Genomic DNA, 19307 nt, shown 5'->3' with positions numbered 1-19307 from the left:
CAGCCAGGCAGGCCCGAATCCCTGTACGGTGTTCTCGGACCTGGGTCGGAGACTTCCAAACTGCAAGAAAATTTTCAGTCTGATCTTTTTTCTTAATTCACCTATCTCAGGAGGTGTACTTTTCTCCTGTAGGGAAAGAGAAGTAATACTTTAACCCATTTGAATTCTAGACACTCCAGATTCTTAAAAAAGTCATGTTTGCTTTGAATGGACCATAAAGTACAGGCACCTAGAGGTCATGTCTGCTTATGGAGAGCCCTGTGCCCAGTGTCTGCACTCTGTAAGCAGTGTTGAATGAATTTGAAAGTCAGAGCTTTAGAATTGGGGAGAATCTTGGGAGTTACATATACTAACTTTTGTTTTAACAAAGGGAAAACTGAAGCTCAGGGTTGTCTTGCCCAAATTCAGAGAGTTCGTGATGGTAATAAAACTAGAAGTCAAGTTCTTTTATGAAAGACTCTGCTGTGTGACAGAAGTAATCATGTTAAAGTAAACTTAAGACCTTCAGTTTGCTTTTAAAATAATCACTATGCCATCTGTGGTTGTGTACATGTGTAGGTATGTGTGTGTTTATATATGTGTATATAGTTAGATGTTTTTTCCATGAGTATGTTATGCCCATTTTATTGGTGGTATAAGTGGAGAGATTGGATTTGAAAATGCACTTTACGGAAAACCTCTCCGTTCTTTCTGTGCTGTCAACTTCTCTTTCTTCCAGTCTGCCCTGCACTCTTCTTTGGTCAACTTAAGTCTGTCTCTTTCCTAAATGGATTGAATGGGAAGCAGAGGGTGGGCAATGTCCAAACGGGCCAATAGGAAATGTCTCTTAGTGAAACAGAGCTTGCACTCATCTCATCTCATTGGAATCTTAATAACTGTAAAACAGAGTAAATGGCTTTTCTCCAGAGTCATGTCAGATTTTCTTTGGAATCACTGCCTGCCTCTCTCAGGTAAGCATAGTACAATTAGTCTGTGTTAGTTACACATAACAGTTCTGAGTTTTTATATGATTGGATTTATGACGTGTTTGTAAACCAGTGTTATTTACTAAACTGCATTTTCAGTATGACCTTATGACACACTTAAAATGATTTAAATATTCATACTTAAGATTCAGAGCTTTAGTGGGTGAAAGTGGTCTTTCTAAAGGATTACAAAGATTTAAAACTTGAATATGAAAACATAGTAAAAATGAAACTGAAAGATGACAAGGAAAATTCTCTCAGAAATAAAGGCAGAGAATTTTCTTAATAAATAAGGGGCTCATGCAGATCAATAAAAGAAAAAAACAAGCCCTCAGTAAACAAGGCAGAAAAATGAATTTACAACTTTATAAAGAGGAATTACAAATAAGTATAATAAAACATTCGATACACTTTATAAACAAAGACGTGAACTTCTTAATAGCGCTGAGATAAGATTTTCTGCTTATCAGATTTGTAACAGTATGTTCGGTGCTGGTGGAGCTGCAGACAAGCTTCCCCTCTCCCGGCAGGAGTGCACTCCAGTGCAGCGGTTTTCTAGAAAAGTTGAGCCAGGTCAGAGCCATAAAAGAGTCTTTCTGCTTCCCCTGCAGTTCTCTTACGTTTAGAAGTTCATCCCAAATTGATAGAAATGAGGGCAGATTGATGCATAAAGGTGTTCAGCGCAGCTTTATTTATAAGAGGGTAAATTTGGAAACAGATGAGCCACGATTTGGAAATGTTTAAGAAACCTGTTCTGTACACTTACATACTAATCTAGCTATGTAGCCAGTTGTGAATTTTGTTTTATGAATATATGTAAAGACATGGGGAATGTCTTAACTGGGGAAGAAGCAGGATATAACATAGTTATGTACAGTATTACATCAACCAGATATATAGGAGATACCTGTAAGAGGGACCAAAATGTTAACGGCAATGAATTCTGGGTAGTGTGAGAAGTGAATGTTTAATATTGTTTTATGGTATTCTGTCCTCTCAACCCCCTAGGTAAAAAACCCTCAAACAGTAAGCAGTTATGATGAACAATCAAGTTGGTGTTGTTTAAACTCCCTTTTTAGGTTACGTGGAACAATTAGTAGCCGTTGGGCAGGAAGCAGCACAGTTTAAAGGGCTCCCATTTCCTCTGACCTCAGTAGCCTCATCCCGGTCTGTAGTTCTTAAGGTGATAGTTTTGAGGTGGCGTTTAGTCTTCCATCCCTGTGGAAGCCTTTGAGAAAGGGATGTATCAAGGATGTTAGGTGAGACGAAAAGGAGTTTGATTATGATCTTGCCTTTTTCGTACACCTTTGTAGTAGAGGATTATGGGACCAGGTAATACTAGCTTAATACTGTTAGATTGTCGGCCAGACGCAGCCTTTCATTCAAACGGTATCACCACGATCCCTTCTCTGTCCAAGCAATAAGTAAAATTAATTTTGTCATTGTGTTTTTATGTCTCGTAAATTCTGAAAGTTCTTTAAAATTATAAAATCCTCTGTTTTTGCTACATGGATTTAGTAGAGATCCTTGAAAAGTTGGCTTTTTTTCCCCTTAAGAACCAGAATTTTGTTGGTATTTGTATTTTTCAGCATTTTTCACACCTTTGCTATAAATGTATATTTACATGTTGGTGATCTTTAAAGTTGGCTAAAATGAAGATCTTCTCATGATGGGTACTGTGGTTACACGTAATTTTTATTGTTTATACTCCTCTGTATGTTCCAAATGTATAATAAATATCAGAAAAGTTTTTTAAATGAAAATATTTTATTACTCCTTATGCATAAACGCAATGTACTGTGGGTAAAATGTAAATTTTGCGTTTAAGTATATTTGTGTGGATTGGATTTCTGGGCTCGTGATTCAGAGCCCGCTATCCAGAGAGCGAGGAGGAAGCCGGGGCAGGGAGTCCTGTGGGTATTCTCTGGGATCAAGGTCATAGTGACGTGGTACTTAGCGGACCTGACTTGGGAAATATAAAAGAACATCGAGAGCGTGTGAGTTTAAAACAGGGTTTAAAGTTAGGGGTTAGACATGTTGAAATGCTAACTGTGAGTTTAGCACTGGAGAACCTCGTAGTCTTGGAGAGAAATAGAACCGAGATTACATTTCACAAAGGCCCTGGCACGTGTAATAGGTTATGATGCAGTACATTTAACATCTGCGGTTTTAGTGCGCGTGGCACACGTGCAGGATGTGCTAAATCAGGGGCACGGGTGTTGGGGTGTGAGTTTAGAGAAGGCGGCGCTGGTGTAGACTGGGATCAGGAAAGCCTTGGTGGAGGCGGCAAGATGTGAGGGGCCTGAAACGACGGGCAGAACTGGCGCGGAGCCGGATGGGGGCACAGAGGCTCGTGCGAGGGGACCGGCCTCAGAACAGGCCGTGTGGCTGGGAGGAGAGGAGGAGAACAAGCGCGCAGGCAGGCGGGCAGAGAATACAGGAAACTCGATAAAGTAGCCGCTGTTTCACTCTTCTTGTATATTTAATCTTGGATTGTAAATGCAGACGTTTGCATTAGAACATTTGGAAAACACAGGAAAAAAGCAAGCCAATTAAAATCACTTGCAGTCTTGTAGGTGGAACTGGTCTGGGAGCTCTAAGCAGGACAGAGGGCAGGGTAAGGATGGGAATGTGGACAGGAGGGCCAGTCACAGTCTTTAGACTTGAGATGAGGATTTGGACCCAGGTTAGCACCGTGTAGAAGACGACGACGGCGTGGATCTAAGGAACGGCTGGGAATCGGAAGGTCTTGGTGACTTGGGGGATGCTGTGCAAAGGGAGGAGCCGGTGCTCACAGGGGGCCTCTGCGTGCAGAGCCTGTGGTGGGTGCTCCACAGGAGGCCACTAGGCAGATGACTTCCTTTTCCAAAGTAGGAACATTGCCGGACGTGGGAAACAGAGGACTCTGGCTTCTGAGGGAAGATGATGAAGTCGGACTGAAGCCCCTCGCTGTCCGAGTGTCGGGCCTGGGAGATGCAGCGTGAGGGGCTGAGAGCTACTGCTTCGTTGCAGAGCGGCTAGAGAGGGGAGCAGGTAGTCAGGAATAGAGCCTTGCGTAACATGTGGGGTCATGGGGAGATCCGGGGAGAAAGGGGACTTGGAAGTAGACAGAGGTGGTGCCGGAGGAGGGGTGTTATGCTTAGGGACCGAGAATGAAGTCAGACGTAGTGGTTGGTTTTATTGCGGGGACGGAGCAGGGCCCCAGGGAGCAGTGCGGAGCGACAGTTGGTGCCCCTCCATGCTGCTCGTTGACCCGGGAGCAGGAAGACGGCAGCGCGGGGCTCTGTGGCTGGCACACAGGCTTAGGGGTCTAGGTGGACCTCGGGTTCTGGGCTGAGGAGCTACAGGTGAGGTCAGTGGAGGAGGAGAACGGGGACCCCGTGAAGGAAGCGGGGGGCATGCGGGCATCTGGGAAGCAGCCCGGCTGCAGGTGTTTCTCCGGGTGGGGAGCGGCTGGGGCTGGAGTGGACCAAGGCGGACACAGCGAGTGCTCTGGCGGAATTTTATAGCCTTTTAAGCACATTCGTTAGGAATAACAGAGGTGGTATGATCTTTATGGGTCAGTTACTGCACTTATTCTCACAGTTCGCCACTCGTGATGGTGAAAAGAAAGCTTTGCTTTATTTGAATAAAGATCATTCAGCTAAGACTGGGGAAGGCTTTACCTGATACTAGTTCATACGAAGAAGCCCTGGTTCAGAAAAGTGCACTGGGGACACTAGTATTTTGTGGTTGCTAAAAAATGTGAATTCAGTTGTGAGACATACTAACAGACGTATGTTCAGTGTGCAGTGAAAGGACTTCGGTTCACCAAATACGTGAGGATGCTTTGTGACAGGAACAACGCCCAGGGGTGCGGATAAATGAGGGTACAGTTCCCCCCTCGGGTGAGGGCACAGTCCAGAAGGGGAACGTCACATGTGCGGAGCTGAAGCGGGTGCAGGGTGTGGGAGCAGTACCAGGAGGGGCGATCACGACAGTCATCCTGCACCTAGTAGACCTCTGGAGCACCTGCGCACGCACACGTGCACACGGCAGGCAGGCAGGGCTCCAGCGCTGTGAAAGGACTGTTTGCTTGGTGGTTCTCAGTGACCTTCTGTCTTTTCCCGTCAGGGTGTTGATACAAGCTGGAGCTCTTTGTTGGAGTCTTCCAGAGCTCTCCAGGGAGAGGTAGGGAAGGGAGCTTGTGCCAGCAGAAGTTGGGAAGCACAGACATCACCTGCCTTCTTCTGAGCCGGTATTGATGCAGGCTGAGGCCTCTGTTGTAATGTGCTGGGTAGGTCGCGGGGACAGGTCACGAGTCTGATGGAGAGCCTGGCCAGGGTCCTCATTTAAATCTGGAGGACTAAAGAGATCAAAGCCTTTCCATTCTGTATCTCAATCCACAGATATTTCTTGACTGCCTACCCATGTGCCTGGTACTGTACTAGGTCCTGACGAAGGTACCAGAGTGGAGGACGTGATTCTCACCTAAGGCTCCAGTCGGTAGGATGGTAGCTCGCAAGCAAGACGGGACGAGGAGAGCTTGTGGGGCAGCAGCCAGGAGTGTCTGGCGGGGAGACCTGGAGAAGGAGGGCGCCCCCGGGGCACAGAGGGAAGCCCTTCCTCCAGAGGGATGCGGGTGGAGGTGTGGCCTCTGCTCGGGACAGAGGTGCGCATTCAGAAGGGGCAGCTTGCTGTGGGAGTGCAGGGGCCGTGGGCGCTGAGCCGAGGCTAGGGGCGGGGCACGGAGGCAGGGAGAGCAGCTCAGGTGAGGGGCTGCAGGTCAGAGCGCAGGTGTGGCAGCAGCTGGGAGCAGGACCAGGGCTGAGGCACACACATCTCAGGAAAGCCCGAGACACCGCCTGGAAACTTCCAGATCTCAGCCATAAGGTGTTGAGGAGACATCCAGGCTTTCTTAGCTGAGACCATAGACTTGTAGTTTAGGAAGATAACTTTTTTAAAAAAAGAAAAGCACTTTTCCCCAGTTATAAAATTAATGCTCTTGAAAATTTGGAAAATACAGAAAAGTATAAAAATTAAAATTAAAATGTCCCCATAATCCTGTCACCACTAGGTAACTATCATTAACATTTTGCTGTGGAAAGAGCATTCTTAATTATGCCGATACAGATTCATTGAATGAGCTGGTTCGCGCGTTCAGTCATTTAACCCAAACGTACGCCGATGAAGAATCTGGTTCTCAGAGGTTTTCCGAGTTGCTCTTAGCTGGAGTTTGGAGGCCCTGTGTCCATTCCAGGCCTCCCTTCTCCCCGATGTGATGTTCTTTCCACAGCAACTTCCTGTGCCGAGACCCGGGCCAGGATCCAGGCCAGCAGGGTACAGGACTAGAGTTACTGCAGTCAGTGAAATAAAAATAATACCTAACTGATGGGTGGCCAGTCTTTGTGATAAAGCCATATCTAGATTATGGGTTTTCCTTCATTTTAAATAAAGATTATATAATGATTCATTAGAGTAATCTGTATTACCGTGTAATTAAATCTCACCTCCAAAGGCTGCAGGATGTAAATGTTTTTGTGAAAGTCTCTAAGAAAAATAACATCTTCTGATCCAGTATCCTGAAATGTGACACTGACTTACTAAATTAAAGAGAGAGAAGATAATGATTTTTCAGGTGATTTTATAAAATTAGTGTGTTCTTGTTAGTAGTCGCAGAGTAGTATGGAATGCAAAATAATTTCTAGGAATATTTGTGAAATGGATGAGAGTAGCTATAGAATGTTAGATTTTTGGCCGGCTGAATAATGGCAGTTAACAAGGAAAAAACAGGCTATTTGTCAACACTTTAAAAAAATTAACTTGAGACAAAGTTCAGAAGTCTTAACCATAATTCACAGTTTATAATAAGTTATGTAGAAAAAAGTTGACTTAGAGGATTATCTTAGGATTAACACCTTTATTTTTCTTAAATGTTTCTTTTGTCTTTGAGACGCTAAAATTTATTTTTTAGTAATTACGTTTGGTAGTAACCGCCCTTAGAGAAGCAGTCTAGAGCAGTGGGACAATACAGCTTGGAGCCGGGTCTGGGTTTCCAGTTACTAGCTGTCATTTCTGTGAGTGCACCCCACCACCGGGTCACGGGGACCAGGGGTGGACGCGGAGCCCTTGGCACAGTTCCTGGCACATAGGAGGCAGGCAATAAATGGTAGCTGGTCGGTTGTTGTAGTGAAACCTGTTGTACCACGTGAGCCGTTACATCTGGAGTCTCCACTTCATCGCTCAGCAAGCATAAGAATTGTTCCTTTTATGCTTGCCTTATTTTCTGTGTGTTTGACACTTACGTTTTCCCCTGACCTTACGCACCACTGTGTTTTTACCTTTTATTTTATCCATTTCATAGTTAGTATTTGTTATCCATTGATTATTAAGGAGTTCCTGAAATATGATTTTGATACTATTGTATGTAAACATTTAAAAAATGACACAGGTGGAAGATGGAGTGGTGTACTAGTTCTTTTTCCTATCATCTTTGTTATAGATCGAAATAATCCTCCATTCAGTCTCTGGAGTGTGGATATAAGTATTTTTCAGTTTACTTGGTGACAAGGCGAAAAAAGTGACGATTATAAAACTCATGATAGGAGTAAAAGTTTTTATTATAACAAGCAAACAGCTAGAAGCTCATCTGTTTTTCCCACTAATACCCTTAGGTTAATTTCATTCAGTAAGGGAGAAAGTAGATAAAGCAAAATTGTTATGATGTCACAGTGTATTTTAATCATAAAGTGAGCAAGTAGGTAAGCAGAGGTGGGGCCTCCTGATGCAAGCCTGCCTTCTGCTTCCTGCCAGGTGTCCCCTGAGGACAGAAGCGCCCTGTGGGCTATGCTCACCTTCCATGGCGGGGGCTGCCAGCTGACTCTCGACAAGAGGTGCACGCACCTGGTTGTTCCAGAACCAAAGGGGGTAAGTGTCCCATGTATGTTCTCCTTTTGAATGTCATTTAAGTATTCCCAGTAATCAGATACCTTCTTTGAACTTCGTTTAAATTAACTGGATTCCGTTTTACAAAAGCTGATAACATTAATTTATATTACTTATACACAGCTTCATTCCACAAAGGATGTGAGAGGATTATAAATTTTGTTTTGAGCCAGATGTGACTTTTAAAGACAAAGAAATTTGGGTTGATTTCATGTTGAAAATAGGACAGTTTTTTGAATCTCTAAGAGTTTCCTTCCACGTCCACTGAAACTTCAGTTCATTTTTGTGAAAGTACATATTAGTCCTCTTCACAATTTTTGTAAAAGGCTTGTACTGAGGATAATTATAAGCGTGCATTCGGTGAAGTTCTCAGTGTACTGTCCTTCTTAATAATCTGGAATATTTAAAACTGCGTTTATCTCCTTAAGCACGGGACTCTTCTCTCTAAGCACTGGAGGGCCGTAGGGCTCTGGGGGTCCCAGGTGGGGTCCCAGGTCGCCAGCATCAGCCTCCCGGGACTTGTTAGAACCGCAGTCTGTCCAGCCCGCCCCAGACCTAGTAAATCAGAACCTGCCAGGGAAGGGGGAGCCCGGGGAGCCTGAGGCACGTGTCGTTTGAGAACGACCGTTGTGTGGAAATCAAGCTTTTTTCCTTCCATGAACAATTATTTATAAATTTGAGAATTAAGTCTATTTATAGTAGGGAAAGCCTTTGGACTAGCTAACGTTTCCACGTGTCAGTCATTAGCTCCTTTTTTTGTTGCCTTCATTCTGAGTCAGCGCTGTGTATGTTTCGCCCGAGTGCCACTGACTCACAGGAAGGGTGGGAGGCGTGTGGCCGGGCCTGGGCGCGGGGGGTGTGGAAAGCTGACGCCCCCCCTGCCAAGAGGGTCCCTTTCTAGGGCGTCTGGAGCAGAGGTGGCCCATAAATGCGTGCCGTTCATCATGTTCATTTCCCGACAAGAAAATAACCTGTTAGCGCGTGAGTTTGCTTGTAACTTAGTAAGCCGCACAGTCCAAGGGGAGACTGAAAATTTGAGGTGAGTCTTAAAATCTACTTGAGTAAAAAATTATATTTTACATAACAATTTAAGAGATAAGTAGTATGCTTTGGTTAAATAGTGTAGCGTTTCTTTTTATATCAGTATTCATTTATGGCTAAAAATAAGTCGTTTGATTTTAGGTAGCTCGTTTAAGGGGAATGACGTCTTTATAACTTTTAGAACTATGAGTGAATACTTCTGAAGAGTCAGATTATAAACTGAGGCAGCATACGGATAGAGTGGATTTGTCAAACAGACCAGCTGACTACACGCAAAAAAGAGATGGCATGTTTAAAACAAATTTTTTTTTGCATTTTTTGATAAATTAATGGAGAAAATATATAAATGGCATGATGAAACTATCCTTTGTATTCTTGAATTTTTAAAATGTTTTAAATTGAGAAGAATGAAGGAACCTCATAACAATCAATAGAAAACCAAAGTAGGTTGATTAGTCTTTGGAGGAGGGAGCTGGTTTCTGGGTGTAAATCCTTCCCCCCTGCTGAAGGGTGAAGGTGGGGCTGGGGAGAGACCCTGGGATCCTCCAGCCCGGCCCCCTGCCAACAGCAGGCAGTGGATTTACTGTAGGGCCCCAATTATGTGTTCATCTCCCTTTCCCTCGGGCGTTTCCTTTCTTTCCGCCCTCTACGCCGCAGGAGCGCCCTCTGCCTGCCTGTCAGCGCCCCTGCCCAGTGTCCCCAGCTCACTGCTCCCCCACCAGACCCTGCCAGACCCTGCCGTCCAGCGAGGCCTCCCTGCCCTGTGCCCACGGGACTTCGCGCTGGGTTTCTGTTGCATTCCTGTTGTGCATGTTTAACTTCCGTCCAGAACTAAGTCAGAAGCCTCACTAGGTCAGAGAATTGTTGCGGCCTTTGTGTCTTAGGTAGAATGAGCTCGATAGCCAAACACTCGCCCACCTGACTGAGGAGCGTCCCCACGCTCCCAGGACTGCCCGTGGCCCTGAAGGTGCCCCGTCCTCAGTGACACTTTGCACAGAGCAGCAGTCAGTGACAACCAGATTGGACGGCAGGCCGCCTAGCGTTCCTGAGAGTCTCTCGTAGGATTCCTAGCTGTGCGTAGCATTACCCGAAGTTGCCTTTGTAAAAGCTAATTCGGCAGACCTGAGGCCGACCTAAGACCATTGACACATGGTTCGTTGTGTCGCGTGTTCTCTGTCTAAAAGGGGTGTGAGCTTCTCCTCTGGGTAAAGTGGCAACAACAGGAGCTGTGTCCCACTCCTAAAGTTCTTGCTTCGAGTGCGTACTTCTAGGAAATCTGATAAAACTTGCGGTTTTGTTTCCGTGTGTGTTTGTGCTTCGCCCGCAGGAGAAATACGAATGTGCTTTAAAGAGAGCAAGCATTAAAATCGTGACGCCCGACTGGGTCCTGGATTGCATATCTGAGAAGACTAAGAAGGACGAAGCCCTTTACCATCCTCGTCTCGTCGTTTATGAGGAGGAAGAGGAGGAGGAGAACGAGGAACCGGAGTCCCCGGAGGAGGCCAGCGCAGAGGAGAGGTCCAGCCCCGCCAGCTCTCAGGACGGCTCCCCCTCGGGCGGCCAGCAGCTCTCACCCAAGTCGAACGCTGAAAAATCCAAAGGGGAATTGATGTTTGACGATTCTTCAGATTCGTCACCTGAAAAACAAGAGAGAAATTTAAACTGGACGCCCGCGGAGGTCCCGCAATTAGCAGCAGCAAAGCGCAGGCTGCCTCCTGGCCAGGAGCCCGGGTTAATTAACTTGTGTGCCAACGTGCCGCCTGTCCCAGGGAACGTCCTGCCCCCCGAGGTCCGCGGTAATTTAATGGCTTCAGGACAAAGCCTCCAGAGTTCCGAAAGGTCAGAGATGATAGCCGCTTGGAGTCCAGCTGTGCGGACCTTGCGAAATATCACTAATAATGCTGACATTCAGCAGATCAACCGGCCGGCCAACGTAGCGCACGTAAGTCACTCTTTAAAAAAACAAAGATTTAAATACTGGATTTTACAGCCTTTTCAAATATTTATTTTATTGTCTTCTGCTTCTTCAGGACAAGTAACTTACAAGCAGTATTTATTTGTCTGAGAGCACGTCCCACGGTCTTTATCTGTGTATACGTACACGTGTACGTATTTCAGTGTCATAAATGCCATGTACGAGAGGGTGACGGCGGGCACGTAGTTGGAGGCCTGACTGCTGAGTTGGCACCAGGACGCCAGTGGCGGGCGCTGCCCCCGGAAACGGCTTCCACGCTTGCTCGGTTTCATTAGCGGTGGCAGCAAAGAGGAGCCTGCAGGCTGCCAGCTGTTCCTTGTTTGCTTATACCGAACTCCACGGTAGACAAGTAGCGTAATGTAAATTAATTCACTCGTTGACGGAGCCTTAATTTTAATTTACAGTTTTGTGATTGGAGCCTGTTGGTACAGGATGGACCTTGAAAGTTGTCGTAAACGTTTTTCACTCGAAGATGGAGAGGAAGTCGTCTGGGTGGTGTGGGCCCGTCTGCGTATCTGGGGCCCCGGAGGCAAGATGGTGAATGAGACAGACGGGCCCCGCCCTCCTTGCAGGTGGAGCAGGCTGACAGTCAGCATAGGTGTTCGGAAGGCAGTAATAAGGGGTCGTGTACTATGAGGGCCGCTGGGGGAGGAGGCCCCTTAAATTAAGCGGAGACTCAACTGCAGGCGGCCCTGGGCAGAACTGAGGGCAGAGTTGTGGGTGAAGGGACAGCGGCTGTGAAGACCCCGCAGTAGGCGTGACCTTGCTGTGTTCCAAGGCAGCGGTCCCCAACCTTTCTGGCACCAGGGACCGGTTTTTCCGCGGGTGGACGGGAGTGGGGAGGGATGGTGCAGGCAGCGACACAGGCGACGACGGGCAGTGGGCAGCGGCAGGTGAAGCTTCGCCGCCCACCCGCCACTCACCTCCTGCTGTGCGGCCTGGTTCCTGACCGGGGGTGGGGTGGGGTGGGGGGTGTTGGGGACCCCTGTTCTAAGGGAGGAAAGTCATTGAGACTTGAACTTAGGTGAGTGGGTGGAGATTGACATGTAGAGTCTTGTCTTCCATGTAAGGAGCCACTGGGGGGATCTCGTCGGGGTGGGCAAGTAGCTACTTCTTATTACGAGTCGCAGCAGCACAGTCGAGTCTGATGGCGGGGGAGGTTTTTAAGAGTCTTTATTGCTTAAAGATGCAAGGAAAAGCACTCTTCCTCCCCTCCCTCGGCTTCAGCAGTGACCAGTTGATAGTGCCTGGTCCTCGAGACGCCGGAGGGGTGGCGTCCCGAGAAAGGCGGGCAGGGTGTGTGGGGAGAGACGGGGCTCAGGGGCTTCGGGGACAAGATTCCGACAGTCGACACGAGATTCTGGGAAGACGTTAGCGCAGCCGGTTCGGTGCCAGTGTAAGTTGACGACCCCAGCTTGGGCCGTCAGCCAGCGTGAGCACAGTGGGGCCTGGCCCAGGCAGGGAGGGGGCCGCGGAGAGCAGCCCCACGGCGACGGGTACCTGGCAGCCCGGAAGGGAAAGCAGTTTTGGGGGTGCGGTGGCTTTGGTGATAAAGGCGGAGAGTGAGGTCACGCACCAGTCACTGACGGGCCGCGTTCCACTCAACACGTTTAGTTTGGCCCAGATAATTTAAATTTGATTTGTTTGCCCAAATCGTGAGATTCTCTGTGACGATGGGGTTTCCGGGCTGTCTTGAGAAGTGGATGGTGTCGTAGAACGGAGCTGGCATCTGAAGTCTGAACGGTGCCTGTCCTTCATGGCCGAGCAGCAGCTGCGCCCTGTGGACTGGGGCTCCATCTGTGTGCTCACTTCCCACACCCCAGCCTTCCCGAACTCCATCCCGTCATGCTTTGTGTTAATCCCTCTGGTCCTGGAGGTGAGTTTGAGTCTGAAGGAGGATTGGCAGCGAGAGGCTGAGGGAACAAGGGCGAGGTCCCTGAGATGAGGTGGTCAGAGAATGGCAGGGCCAGGCCTCGCCTGATGGTGTCACCAAGGCTCAGGGAGAAGGTGGAGCCCAGGAAAGAGTGGGCGCATCTGTGGGCGCCTGGGCCCGCGTGTCAGCACCCAGCTCCGCAGGGGCCTCGCGGAGAGCGAGGAGGTGGTCGGAAGCCGGAGTACGCGGGGCGGGCGGGATGCGGACGCCAGGCCAGAGGCAGAGCGCGGAGGGGAGATCAGAAATTGGGGGCGTGGGGAGGCTGGAGGGCCAGCCGGTCTGGAGAGGCGACCTGGGCTGTTCAGGGGGCCTGCCCTGCTGGCAGGCGGAGACCCACGTGGGCGCTGGGAGGATGGAGGAGCCGGTGTGCAAAGCCTCTTCCCCCATCCTCAGCTAAGGAACGAGGAGCGGGAACAGGACGGAAGTGCGGAGCTGTCCGTTCACTGGGGGGTAGAAAGCACTGCTGGTCAGTGACTGGGCATGTCTACTGGATTCCGCATTTTTCAAATACAGTGGATGTTGACTTAAATCCCAAGTCCCCTCCATTTGGATGGAGAGGTAAACTCATCTCATTGGAAATGGAAATGCTGACTACACCGGGGGGGGGGGGGGGGGGGGGGGCTGGGCGTATCTCTGCCTTTGCGTTGTCCTGCTGGTCGGACCTCTGCAGAAGACGGACCTGATCTACTCAGCCGCGTGCAGAGGTGGGACCAGTTCTAGCGAGGGAATGGTTTTGATCACTAACGAGAACGCTTGCGAAGAGGTCCGAGGGTTCTTAAGCAGTGTCAGGACACTGGGCCACTTTGCTGCTAGATGGGAAGAAAATGAACCTTTGAAACTTTAGAAATAAAAGATTTGGTTTGGGGGTTGAGGAAACATAGCAACCATCAAACTCCTGGGTTTTTTTTGTGTTTTTTTTGTGTTTTTTGGTGGTATGTGGGCCTCTCACTGTTGTGGCCTCTCCCATTGCGGAGCACAGGCTCCGGACGCGCAGGCTCAGCGGCCATGGCTCACGGGCCCAGCCGCTCCGCGGCACGTGGGATCTTCCCGGACCGGGGCACGAACCCGTGTCCCCTGCATCGGCAGGCGGACTCTCGACCACTGCGCCACCAGGGAAGCCCCAAACTCCTGTTTAAATTGCAAATTCCTGGTGGTTAGGAGCCATGTGGTGTGTATCATGCTGTCTTATAGAAATGTCGTGGCTCTCAGTATTAAGTAGTTTAAGTAAGGGCTGTGGCAACTCTGAGGGAAAAATTCAAAGTTGACGTTCACTAAAAAGTGTAGTTGGCAGTGTGGCGAATTGTGTGCTCAGGCAGTTAAGAGTCTTTTTCTTTGCTCCTTCAGGACTAACATAGGTTCTCGGCCAGAGGCACATCAGAGGGTTGAACAAGCCATGTGATGAGTGTGCAAGGTGTTCTAAGGGGCACCTCACACCCCCTGGCCTGCCGGGCTGCCCGCTCCCCAGCCGGGCTGGCCAGGTGCATGCACGGCTTCCCGGGCCATTGTCCACCTCTCAGCCTGGCTGGCCTCTTACCAGTGTCTCTGTCTGCTCCGAGTTGCCCTCCTGTCGCGTCCTGGCCTCCCCCAGCCCCTTCAGAACATGGTCACCCACGGAAGGGGCCTCCAGCTGAGTCCTGGCCCCGGGCGTTCCTGCCGGCCCACCTGACGCCACCAGGAGCTCCCCTGGCCTGGGGAGCGGCAGTCAGGTCAGCCCTGTTCGTGATGGCAGACAGGCAGGCTGTATCGGATCTACCTAGGCTTTTACTTCTGGGGGTGAAAGAGTAACATATGTACAAAAGTTTAAATTTTAATGGTACCACAGGCTGTAAAGTGATGGTAACTCCCTCCCACCCATGACCCCTGTGCCAGACCAGTGTCCTTTGTTTGGGCTCGTGGCCCATCTGCAGATATCCAGGCAGGGTCCCGTCCCGTCCGTCCCCTCTCCTGCCTCCTTTTTTTTTTTTTTTTTTTTTTTTTTTCTTTTCTTGCGGTACGCGGGCCTCTCACTGTTGCGGCCTCTCCCGTTGCGGAGCACAGGCTCCAGACGCGCAGGCTCAGCGGCCATGGCTCACGGGCCCAGCCGCTCCGCGGCACGTGGGATCCTCCCAGACCGGGGCACGGACCCGCGTGTCCTGTATTGGCAGGCGAACCCTCAACCACTGCGCCACCAGGGAAGCCCCTGCTGCTTTTTTATGGAAAAGTCAGCGTCCCAAATGCTCTTCTGTATACTTGGGCAGGGTATGTGGTGGGGTTCGTTTCTCCCTCCACTTTACTGGGTATTTTTTAACACTTGCGTAGGGAAGAATTAGTCATCCTGTTGATTACAAACGTGTTGAAAACTTTTTTCCTGCTCAGAGCTCAACTTGAGGAGTTTTCAAAGTACCCAAAGAGTCTCCTTATAGAGATGTCTTACCTATAGGCTGATTTCAAAGACAAAGATGTACTCAAACCCTTGAGGTTAACTTATTTCAATTTTAATTATTTCACCACTAAATCCAAAGTCTGTTACTCTTGCAAATTATATAACCTTTATGTTTTGGAGTCTGTTTTAAGTGAAAGAGATATGTCAAAAACATATTTGAGATTTTTGTATAGGTTTGGTTTACGTGAAAGTTGCATTTCTGGAGTTTTATTTAAATGACAAGGATGTTTTTAATAGGGATAAATTGTATCGATTGACTTTTGGTAAAATCTGTTTGTTACTGGCTTCCTTGACTATGAGAAGTTGGCTTCCCATTTTTCTTACTTGAGCGTGTTGGGAAAATTCATTGTATGACACATTTCTTTTGTTACATCCAGCGCTGCGCAGGGTAGTAAAATGACATGGCGATCTGACGCTCAGTGAGCTGGTGTCTCCTGGTCCCGGTCCGGCCCCTTCCCGCCTTGCAGCTTGTTCAGCTCTCAGGCCGACTCCTGTCCCTGGGAGGGAGGGTGAGCTCAACCCCATCCGGCTGGCGGCGGGGTTCTCTAGCTTGAGGTGTTCTGTCCCACGTGCGGAGCTCCCGTCACCTCTGAGGAAGGCGAGTGTACCAGCTGTGCTGAGGGCCTCTCGGCTGGGGGAAGGTCGACCACGCAAGCAAAACTAGTGCTGGTGTCTCTTCCGTCCCTCGTTCGTGTGGCAGAGCAGGACGACCGCAGACGGGAGGGGCCGGCGGCTGCTCTCCAGGGTCGCCTGTGTCCCATCCTTCACAGGTCTTTGCGTCCTCCTCTGCCGGACCCCTTGCTCCTATGGGAAGCGGCAGCTGTGGGAAGGAGGCTTGGGTCAGGCTCTCCGGCTGCCGGTGCCTTCGTGGCCGGGCAGGAGGGGGCCCCGGAGGGACAAGGCCACGCCCTGGGGCCGGCGAGGTCATTGTGGCCGAACACCCGTCCTTCTGCTCTAGAGCACATCGGCCACTTGAGCTTGTGTCGGTCAACTTTCACTCATTAGCTTGTTCCACTTCACTTAGGTTCGTTTCACATTTTGGTGAAAATGTCTCACAAGATGAACTTACTTGCTTCACGGAGACTCGTGGTGCTTAGTGCACAGGAGACAGCGGCAGTTGTGTTTGCACTGTCCGGCCGGCGAACGTCTGGCTGACGGCATGTAGGGTGTGCTGTCGCCCTCCTGATGAGGGCCGGGGAGCACACGTCAGCAGCTGCTGACGACCACCTCCCCTGATTTCTGTTTCCAGATCTTACAGTCCCTTGCGGCTCCGACAAAGACCTTAGAGCCGCAGGTGAACCACAGCCAGCAGAGCCATGCGAACGCAGCGCTGCTCAGCCAGGCGAAAGTGACCCCGGAGTCACATCTATCACCGCCGGCCCCGCCGTCCGTCCTGCACCTGCCGCCCCAGCAGGCCCTGCAGCTCCAGCCGCAGCCTTACCCGCCGCCGCCTCATCCGTTTCGGCCACCGCCGCAGGCCCACCAGCCTCAGTTACCCCCGCAGCAGCAGGCCCTGCAGCACCAGCTCGCACACTTGCAGCAGCTCCAGCGCCTGCACCAGCAGCAGCAGATGCAAACGCAGGCGCCCCAGGCCCCGCCGTGCCAGCCGCAGCGCCAGCTGTTCGGACACGACCCGGCAGTAGAGAGTTAGTAACGTGGCTTCTTCCTTCTTTTTCTCCCAAAAGTCCTGTACTTACTTGGAGAGTGTTTGCAGGTGGGGTAAGGATTCATGCCAAAATAACTCTTGGAAAACGGGGAACGGGGGTCTCGTTACCTAACAGAGGATATAGTCAGGAGGACGGAACAGTTAGATTTCTTTTGTACTTTGGGACGCCATACCCTGAAGTGAACAGTGGCGTCCATAGAACATCAGGCTGCCGCAGGGACCAACTCGGGATGCCCAGTGCCCAGGCAGGAACCGTTGGTTTCGTGTTCTCAGTCACTTAACGTAGACAGGTGAGCAGCTGTGTTTGCAGCAGTGTGCCAGAGGTCCTCACCGTACTGGTGGATACGTGATGGTCAAGCGTGACTCGCTTCACGCATTCATATTGAACTCTGCAAAATGAGCTTGTTTATGTTTTGTGCACACATTCATGCGTTTGGGACTTTAACGTGTATGATTCTATTCTAGTTCCAGAAGAAGGCTTCTTACTGGGATGTGTGTTCGCAGTTGCGGATTATCCAGAGCAGATGTCTGACAAACAGCTGCTGGCCACATGGAAAAGGGTAAGGTTACTGAGATACATACACATATACGTACACACACACGTATAATAGCCGAAGGTGTTATGGGCATGTTTATTAACACCCCCCGGGACCTTGGGCAGATCCGCTGTTTGGGCTTCAGTTTTACAAACTGCAAGGGGAAAAGGTTGGACTTTCTCATTCTTAAGATTATTTTCAGTCCTGAAATTCTGAGCGGCACGGATGACTTGTATATAACCAGGGGTGTGGGAAGAAGATCGGGTTTTGGTGCTCTCGGGTCGGGACCCTGGACTTCTACGTAGCTGTGTCATCTCTGTTCTCCAGAGGCGAGTGGTTGGAAGGGACCGCGGAGTCCTCTAGCCCAGGTGTGGAACTGAGTCCGTTGATTGATTTATTAGTTTGCACAGTGGCCTTTAAAGAAAAGGAAAAGTAAACACTTTCTCTTGCAGTGCCACAAATCAAAATTGAGCCCAGTTTTCTTTAAAAACATGAGTTTGTGTGCTTCAGATGCGTCTTCAGCGGGCTTCCCTGCAAGCACTGTTGGTGTTTAAGCCCCCGCCATGTGCCAGGCAGTGTCAGACCTAGGGAGCTCTGGTGACTGAACAGGAGCGAGGAAACCGTGAGACGGCTGGAGGGGCAGCCGCACGCTCAGGTGACGGTGAGCAGCACGTTGGGTGCTGGAGAGCCTGGAGAAAGGCGCTAGCCGGGGCGGGCGCTTGTTAAGCAGAGGACCCCGCCTGCGAGGCCGAGGCCAAGTAAGAATGCAGGGGAGGGAGGGATCCCGGTGGAGAGAGTGGCATCGGCAGGGCCGCGGGGCCACAGAAGGGGCGCGGCAGCGGGAGAGCATGCTCCTGGGGCCGGGGTTAGGGTTGGGGTCCGGGAATCACGGAGGGCCGGAGACCAAGGCCAGGCCGTCCCTTCCAAGACCCAACTTACCTGGCGCGTTGTGGGAACCGGAGTTTGCTCCCCATCGTCTTGAGAGCGTGTGGAGCATGGGCAGGCGCGCATGTGGCCGTGAGATGTTGGGCACGGAAGGCCGGGGAGGTGGCTGGGCTGGGGCTTGGTTGGGAAGCACTGAGCACCCGAAGGAGGGCAGTCACCAGGGGCAGGGGAGGAGACGCCTGTCTGAGAGTTACAGCGGTGGACATTTTTTTTTTTTAATTACGGAAGTGTAGGGGGTAATGATATTTAGAAACTATCCTGAAAAAAAAAGTAGAACAAAATTCAGAGATACGAAGAGGTTTGCTTTCAGTTTGGGGGGTTTTGTTTTTGTTTGTCAGTTAAAGGGTTAGTCCGAGAGGTCCAAAATTAAATCCTAGAAGTTTGGGAACAGAGGAAATGAAGGCAAGAAAGTTGAAAGAAGGTCGCTTATAACTGAAGGGCGTTTCTGCAGATTGAAAGGAGAGAAGAGGGCGCTGTTCGGGCCGCCGTGAAGGTGCAGCGTGTGAGGGATGCCCGGGCTCAGGGCTTGAGGACGCGTACCAGTGGGACCTGGGCGGGCGCCTGGCTCTCAGAGGCAGCCCGTGATTCCCAGCCCGGGATGCCGTATCCAGTCCGGCAGTCAAATGGGACTGTGGGACGAAGATATTTTCAGACTCCCCCAGTCAGAAACTGTGCCTGCCGTGTGCCGTGCCACCCAAGAGGAGGGTGTGGCCAAGGGTGGGGCTTGACCCAGAGATGGAAAGGGATTCCGAGGGTGAGGGTGCAGGGCAGTCCAGACAGGCGTGAGAGCTGGTGGAGAGGGACCAGCCAGCAGCGGAGCGGGGGGCGGCGTCCGGGAGGGACGGCACGGGGTGGAGGAGACAGGTCGCTGGAGGGGCTGGACCGTGTTAAGCGGAGGTG

General features: G+C 50.2%; 1 protein-coding gene across 1 annotated transcript in view; it reads left to right on the top strand.

The window, feature by feature from the left end:
* PAXIP1 (PAX interacting protein 1) overlaps positions 1-19307 on the top strand; it is a 72420-nt gene that overhangs the window by 8726 nt on the left and 44387 nt on the right. The window contains exons 4-8 of the mRNA XM_065883632.1: positions 887-950; positions 7758-7871; positions 10258-10872; positions 16510-16906; positions 17392-17486. Of these exons, the coding sequence (XP_065739704.1) occupies positions 887-950; positions 7758-7871; positions 10258-10872; positions 16510-16906; positions 17392-17486 (1285 nt within the window). The remainder of the gene's footprint in view (positions 1-886; positions 951-7757; positions 7872-10257; positions 10873-16509; positions 16907-17391; positions 17487-19307) is intronic.

The sequence above is a fragment of the Phocoena phocoena genome, chromosome 9 (genome assembly GCF_963924675.1).
Source record: "Phocoena phocoena chromosome 9, mPhoPho1.1, whole genome shotgun sequence".
In the NCBI taxonomy this organism is placed as follows: domain Eukaryota; kingdom Metazoa; phylum Chordata; class Mammalia; order Artiodactyla; family Phocoenidae; genus Phocoena; species Phocoena phocoena.
This window is presented reverse-complemented; position numbering and strand designations above follow the sequence as displayed.